Source organism: Thermobia domestica, chromosome 2 (genome assembly GCF_964235325.1).
Source record: "Thermobia domestica chromosome 2, izTheDome1.hap1.1, whole genome shotgun sequence".
Taxonomy (NCBI): domain Eukaryota; kingdom Metazoa; phylum Arthropoda; class Insecta; order Zygentoma; family Lepismatidae; genus Thermobia; species Thermobia domestica.
The window spans coordinates 113,084,510-113,092,225 of record NC_137455.1 but is presented as its reverse complement, the minus strand read 5'-3'; the positions used below and the strand labels follow the sequence as shown (position 1 = coordinate 113,092,225).

Genomic DNA, 7,716 nt, shown 5'->3' with positions numbered 1-7,716 from the left:
ATATGTGATTACTTGAAGCTTTTCTTAAGGAAATAATTTTGTTATTATGACAATTCCGTTCGAACCATGTGATATAAACACAAAATTTAATATATGGGAGCTATTTGATATTCATCCCATTCATTTGTGCAAGTTCAATATGGATGACAGAGAGGGAGAAACAGAAATTTTAAATTTTTAATTGATGTTTGTCAATTTCAGTGCTGTGGTTACACAAGATTGGATCTACCTAGGTACAACTTATTGTGGGATTCAAACCACTACTCAACATTAGTTTTCGCACAATAAAACCAGTGAAAAATGGTTAATTCCTTTTTGCAGGAGACATAGGTATGTTGAGAAAGAACTAACATTGTAAGATATTTAAAAACCATAAAATAATCTACTTGTAATATATTTGTCTATGGACTCTAAGCCAAACCTAAAAATTGAGACTCCCTTTTTGCTATCTATATCTTTCAGGCTTTTCAGAATACTAGTGACATAGAAATTGCTATGCCATTTCCATGCGCCAAAAGAAAAGAAGGACATAAACACATTATGATAATTGTAACAAATAATATATATTCAAGCTGTAATGTACGTTGTAGTAACATCTAGGCAGCTAGAACTTTATAACAATTTTCTCGATGATAAATTTTTGTCTAGTGTTAATTAATGACTACATTTATGCCTCGTGTTGTTAACTGTACCGAAGCAGGTTTAGTGTCATTTCATTAGTGATCTGATCAATCGAATAATAATTTATGCAGTGGAATATCCTCACTATACGGATCACCCGACGGCCACACCCTTTAGCTTCCTCTTCATCATCTTATTGCATTGTCCCACCCAATGTGTTACTAACCTATGTATGAGAGTGCCTCCAGATAGTTGAAAATAGTGTTAGATGCCAATTTTCAGTCATTTGAAGGTCAATTTGGTTTGTTTTTTGTTCGATCTTCTTTTGACGACTATATATACCATCAGAGGACGACAATGTGATACTTTTCAAACCTAGCGTTGGAACGGAGAAAGATCACAAAACTCACAATGAAGGTAAGTCCTTTAATTTTTGGTTAATTATTTTAGACTTACCAGAGGACGATGTGTAAAACAGTGTAACTTGGATCTAGATTTCTCAGACCTATCAAAGTAAAAGTTTGAGCTACTGTAGGGTTAAATAGGTATTTTGTGAGAAAGATTTTTGATTGGATTTCCGGTGGTAACTTATGTGGTTCGGATCGGATTTCATATTCAATAGTAGTTTAATTTCATATAGTTCTGGTATTTAATAGACATCAAGTTACAAATAGCAAGTTAAATCAAAGTGTATCACACCATCTGAGTTTCATTCCTGTAGGGAGCACCCTCTTTGCAAAGCGGTTAGCGTACGTGCCTTTGGCGTGAGAGACCCGCGTTTGTTTCCCGGCAGGAGCTTATGTGATTTGGATTCGACTTTAAACTGTAGGTCCACGTCTCATATAGCCATGCTACTGAAAGGAACGCTAAACTAAAAATCCAAATCCATTCCCGTAGGAAAAAAAAAAATGTTCGAAAATAAAGTCATGTTAAGGTGTCTCTAAAGGTAAAGGCCCCCCTACGTTTTTAGATCCACTTTTATCCCTCCTTAACGGTATGCCATCTTTGATTTCTAGTTCATAGATTTAATGGGATAATTTTTCTGCTTTCTTTGGAATGAACTGGGTTATTAATGATGTGAATTTACTAGTTTTTCTCTACAAGACTAGTTTAATGTTTTTCAAATGGATTTGCATTGTAGATAACATTGATTGTTAAATATTGACATTGTATAAAACAAAATTTAATTTCAGGAAGTAAGAGACATTTAAATTGATTTGAAGAATAAATCGGTAAAATGAAACTATTAAGAATCAAATTGTTTTCAAAGAAATTGGAAAAATAATTCCCCATATTATTCAATGGTCCGAAAACCAAGATGGCGCAGTTATTCAACGCCGTAAATAACAGCAAAGTATTAACAAAAACAAGAAAACGGAATAAAACTCAAGTACATAACAAGTGAGTTTCGTTTCACAGTGTAGAACTACGGTAAATTTTCGAACTATGCAAAATCAATATGTTAAACTTGGAAGTAGTACATCTATAACTACTAGTTACAATACAGGAATACAATCAAAGATAGAACCTATTCCTCGAACGCTGAATCTATATCCAAAAGCCATTACTCGATATCTCTTACCTGTTTTTTTTTCTGTATTGAGATTAACATTAAAACCGGAAGTGATAATTGATGTTTATCACTTCCGGTTTTAATAAAGGAATAAAATTAGATGATACATATTCTTGGTACTGAATTCGTGTATAAATATAAAAATGAAAGTGCTTGTCACTAATTATTTCCATTTTATCAATTATGCGATCATTGTTGTAAATGAAAAATCGTAGATTTTCACCACTTTCAGTTAGAACAGATAGACAAACATCTAGACTTAACTTTACTCTTGGGTGCTGAACCTGTCAGAAGACGCTTTTTGATATTCCTGACCAGTTTTGCTGTAGGAGAATAAGTATTGAATCCAGAAGTACTAGTAAATTCCTACCACTTCTGGTTTTGGTAGAGTATTGTGGATGGTGATGGTATCTTCTCTTGAAACATTGCTGAATTACTGAAAACCATTTGTCGTTATCTATTATACTTTCGGCTCTGTGGTGATCAACGTTAAAGCCGGAAATGATTGATTTCTACAACTTCCAGTTAGACCAAGATATGGAACCTATACTTTGTTGAACAATAATTTTGAATGTATATTTTTTTGTATAAATAGGTTTCAAATATTTTGAAATGAAAGAGACTGTTTTCATTGATATCAAGTCTATCTTCACAGCAAGTTATTTTGCACATAAATTTCTCACGGTGGGTTTGAAATACAATGAAAAATATCAAGAGTATTTTTCAATTTAAGTTCTTAACATTTCATAAAGGTCTTTTTTTTTTAATGTAAGATACTAACAATAGGGATTGGTTGGTTTCGAGTTTAAGGTTTCTTTTTAGCACCAATACTATGTGATACGTGAACCTACAACTTAGCTTGGGATCCAAAACCTACATAAGTTTCCGCCAGGAATAGAATCTGGGTCTCCTGCACCGAATTCATGATAGTTACTAAATATCTCTCTAATTATCTCATGATACTAAATCACCAATAAAGAACTATAACCAACTTGAATCCTAGCGCAATCAAGAATGGAATTCATGCCATTTGATAGGAAATTTGTTGGGAACCAAAACTAAATACTTATCAATATTATTGATCTTTTTTCTATAACTTCTTACTTACAAAGAATTTGACATTGATGACGTCACTTTTAGTCATAAGGTCAAGGTCAATATTTCTTTTTATCTGATTGTATGTATTTGGTGACGTGCAGTTAAGAGAATTGTGAAAATTGACTTATGATATTAAAAAAAAATAAGACAAAACCCGAAATAAAGTACCTTTCCAATTTCACGCTTATATTCGCATCATGTTAACATACAGTAAATTAATTAATTAATTAAACTCAATGTCGGCTATTGAGAGAAGTCACATAGGTAAAAATTAAAATTTTATTACTACTAGATAAGGGAAGCAAACTTACCTAATATTCTCACTCTTGTATGCATGAAGTAAATCATAGTAGGAGAGTATCTTCGCTTAGCTTGTAGAGATAAAGTTTTAATTTTTTTTTACAAAAAAAGCTTAAATATTTGATAGAAACTGCACTTGCTTTTTTAAAACAAGTCATAATTTCCGTTACCTCCTACGGTTTGCCATTGGCAATTTTAATTCACGTAATTAAATATGTATAGTTTTCATTGAGAAGGTTCAGATATTAAAGGAAATGCTTATTGTTATTTTGTGTTCACACTTGCAATCACGACAACGAACACGTGAAGAGAGAGAGTATACCAACCAACCAAAAGGCAACATAAGAGTAGCTATTACATTGTGAAAGTTCACAGTTTTTGAAGATATTTTGAAAATTCTAATTTTATGAACAAAAATTCGTTATAATAAATTAGAAAATGACTTCATTAATTTAATGTAGCACTAATATGCCCATTAGACTAAAGGAGACAGATGAGTAATGCAAGTGAGTGATTATGAAATAGATGGTGGAATGAGGATGTGGGAGCAAGCGGGTAACCCCGAGAATGACAAACACGATGTTGTCCATCACATACTCATATTGCCTGGGATCAAACCAGAGGGCTCTTGCAATAAAGGTGAGCGATCATATTTCATATATGATATATTTCCATATAAGCCCAGCCAGCTAAAAGACTGTACGAAAGCTGTCAAACGTGCTCAGGTGTGGTATAAATTAAAGTTAATACTTTTTTCTGTTTTTTTAATTAGAAAAGATAGAATTATACAGGTCATAATTATAGGCAATATAGCTTTTATTAATACAAAATGTACTTTAATTCATAAACTCATAATGATCAACGAGAAATTACATTAGTGAATATAAATTGGATGATAAAACAATTACTATTTATTTTTTTCAGTACATCCTTGTCATCTTCGCCATCTTAGCTGTTGCTTCTGCTCAGCTCATCATCTCTGGGATCTCTGGCATCTCTGGAATCTCTGCCATCCCAGCCCTCCGTAGCGTAGCTATCAGCTCCCCTGTGGTCTCTGCCATCCAACCAGGGTAAGTTGTAATACGCAAGAGTACTTCTCACCGTTCAATGAGTTGAGTACATAAAGTTGCATCAATTTATTTCTGACAAAATAGCTGTAAAGAAAGGAAAAATTAAAATTTAGAACATATACGGCCTTCCACAGGAAGATTTATGCAACAGCATTGTAAGCAGTTTGGAATTCGTACTTAAAAATTATAGTATCACGTCGCAACTTATTCTCGACATTTTGCTTGACTATAAACATTGTAGAAATTCTTCCGTTATACCTAACACTACATTTTGGAATACTTTCGTAATGTTAGTTCACTTTCTCCAGATTCTAATTTTATTTTACACTTATTTTCTGCAAAATAAAATGTTACAAACTTTAAAGATGTGTGTATAAAGATGTAAATAGCACCAGTGGAGAAATTGGTAAGGCTGGCCAAACACTAAGGGAGCAAACGGATAGAAGCAAGTGTTGCAAATCAGTTTTGTCCGGTGCTATTTAGATCTTCGCTCCCTCATCCTGCACGGTAGCTTCACATCCACAGCACACAAACAAAGGATGACAGACAGTTCAGATCTCGATCGAACTCCTTCCGCAAAAAAGAAATGAAAGTAGGCGTTCGACACTGCTTCAAGTATCATGTGGCGTTGTGAGTGACCCTGGAGCAGGCGCACGTTCAGTGTGCGGCCAACGTATTTGAATGTTTTCACAGCTGGTTTTCGACAAACCTCAATGGAGTGAAAATTTGCTCCCTCAGTGTGCAGCCAGCCTAAGTAGGATAGGAAAGAACTCATACGTCACATTGGAAACTGAGACATTTGTGATTTCCTACACGCTACCAACACAGTAACTGTACTCAACTGTTTTGTGAAATAGAGTCATTTTTTTTATCAATATACAAGATATTTCAAAAGTCCGGGGCCATAGGCCAACTGCGTTGTAAGTGAAGATATGAAAAAATATGGAAAGAAAGGAAGTTCTTGGAAAAAGGCGGTTTTCAATCTAAAATGGTGGAACTTTCCCAATCGCAGCAGCGTTTAGTCTCCAAACTGGTAAGATGCTCTATGTTAAATGAAAAAAAAAAAAAGTAATTTTTCAAGTTTAGCAGCTTGTTTGAGCGAAACTTAAGTGCGCCTGAAAATGAAACAGTGTGATTGAAGGAACCTACAGCACCTCAAGCCTGTTCCCCAAGAATGATGTATTGGCATGTTGAGGAGTGCTTGATATGTTTAGAGCCCAAAGGAATTGTCTGCTAAACTGGCAATGCTGCTTTTTCAGTTAATATAGGACGCCTTACCAGTGTGGAGCCCAAATGCTTGGTGCGATTGAAAACAAAAATCCATCACTTCAGATTGAAAACCACCTATTTCCAAGAACTTTCATTTCTATCCATTTTTTTCGTATCTTTAATTATAACTAAGTTGGCCTATGGCCATGGACTTTTCATACACCTCGTATATGTAAAATTTAAAAACAAAAAGCAATATACTAGAGTAATAAATTATATCACCTATTGAAAATGTTAATAAAATTACAATAAATGTCCCAACATCAACTTATATTTTATCTTAATACAAAACTACCTTTATTCCAAATTTAAAGTAAAATGTTATTCTATATATATAGTTGTAATATGTTATTCTCTTCTATCAGGGGATATTTCAAAGTTTATACACTAAGATATTACATTTTTTGTAACATCAAAGAATTGATTATGCAAAATTACAAACTAGTTTTTATATGGAAATTTAATCAGTATTTACCGAATTCGACTTAATTAAGGAATATACGTTTTATGGTGAAACGTATAACTCAACGTTATTAGTAATAATGAGAAAATGTGTTTTTTGTAGTTACTTTTTCAATAAATCAGTGTTATTTTCCTCCAAAACTGATGTTAGTTTTCCGAAAATTACAGTTTTTAAGACCAGTCAAATGGATTCCGAACTAATCCTTTAATGTCTGCATTATTCCAATCTCCGTAATACAGTAGTTAGGCATAACATAGTTATAATACGTTTTCTTTAATTAATGTATAACGATTTGAAACTCTAAAATAATTGGAAAAAGGAAAAAAGAACGAACAAAGCCTAAACTAAGCGCATTTGAATACTATTCTTCATTAGAATCCCAATTTATCCAAAATAAAAAGAAATGATCAGTTTGTAATTTGCCTCGAAAATAATCGTGATCAGGAAGTTTTGGAATTTATTTAGCATAAAGATAATTTTACATCTCAGCTCCAAAATAAAAAATTTCAAACCACAACAGAAGTATGGTTTTCGCAAGATAGTGTCGTGGTCATGTGCATAATTTGCCCATTGATAAATTGAACAGTAATGGAAATTCGATTTAAATTTCGTCAAAATTAAACTTCGAATACTTAGAACCCCCAATACAAACAATAATTTGCACCAAACGGTGTTTGGTTCAACATGCTTAAAGTAATATTTTTGTGAATAAACTAATTACAAAGAAAAATATAATAATGTTTACTCTTCTTTCTTTTCTTTCAGATACGTTGCTGCCACTAGGGGCGCCGTCCACACTGCTCCCCTCCCAGGCAACATTCCCTACGCCAGCCACCATATTAATATTGCCCCTGCTCCAGGCACCATCTAAAGTGACTTTCAACTTCAAATCTTGATTTCCACGTCCACTCTTCGTCTAGTCTCATACGTCTTACTTCTTACTGTTCCTTCTGTTTACTTCTAAATGTGTTTTTAATTAAAAAATAAAGCAATTTATTTTCCTAAAAATATAGTTAATCTTTTCAGTTCATCCCATTATATATCTACCAAGGTGTAGTGTCATAAGTTCCATACAAATGGTGAAAACAATGATTAATGCTTAATTTCTTTTTACAATTGGATTTAAAATTAAAGGATATGTTTCATATGTCACTCTTCCACGTCCAAACATAATGATAGGCACTCTAATCAACTTTGGCGAACACGTGACAATGTATCTCCTGTTACTTGATTGCATGCTCGTATAATTATCCTTTTAAGATGGTCAACATTACGAATTTTTTTCTAATACATAATCGATTTCAGGTATCCCCAAAGGTAAA

General features: G+C 33.2%; 1 protein-coding gene across 1 annotated transcript; it reads left to right on the top strand.

The window, feature by feature from the left end:
- The first annotated feature begins 926 nt into the window (after positions 1 to 926).
- LOC145679721 (uncharacterized) lies at positions 927 to 7,402 on the top strand. Its single transcript, XM_081750288.1, has 3 exons — positions 927 to 1,038; positions 4,517 to 4,662; positions 7,160 to 7,402. Exons 1-3 carry the CDS (start codon positions 1,033 to 1,035, stop codon positions 7,263 to 7,265), a joined length of 258 nt encoding a protein of 85 aa, XP_081606414.1. The 5' UTR covers positions 927 to 1,032; the 3' UTR covers positions 7,266 to 7,402.
- Positions 7,403 to 7,716: the final 314 nt, after the last annotated feature.

What these genes read in the sequence shown, in the direction of transcription:
- LOC145679721 (XM_081750288.1), top strand. An exon ending in GTCTCTGCCATCCAACCAGG is followed by an intron (nt 4,663 to 7,159) that starts GTAAGTTGTAAT and finishes CTTTTCTTTCAG; the next exon opens with ATACGTTGCTGCCACTAGGG.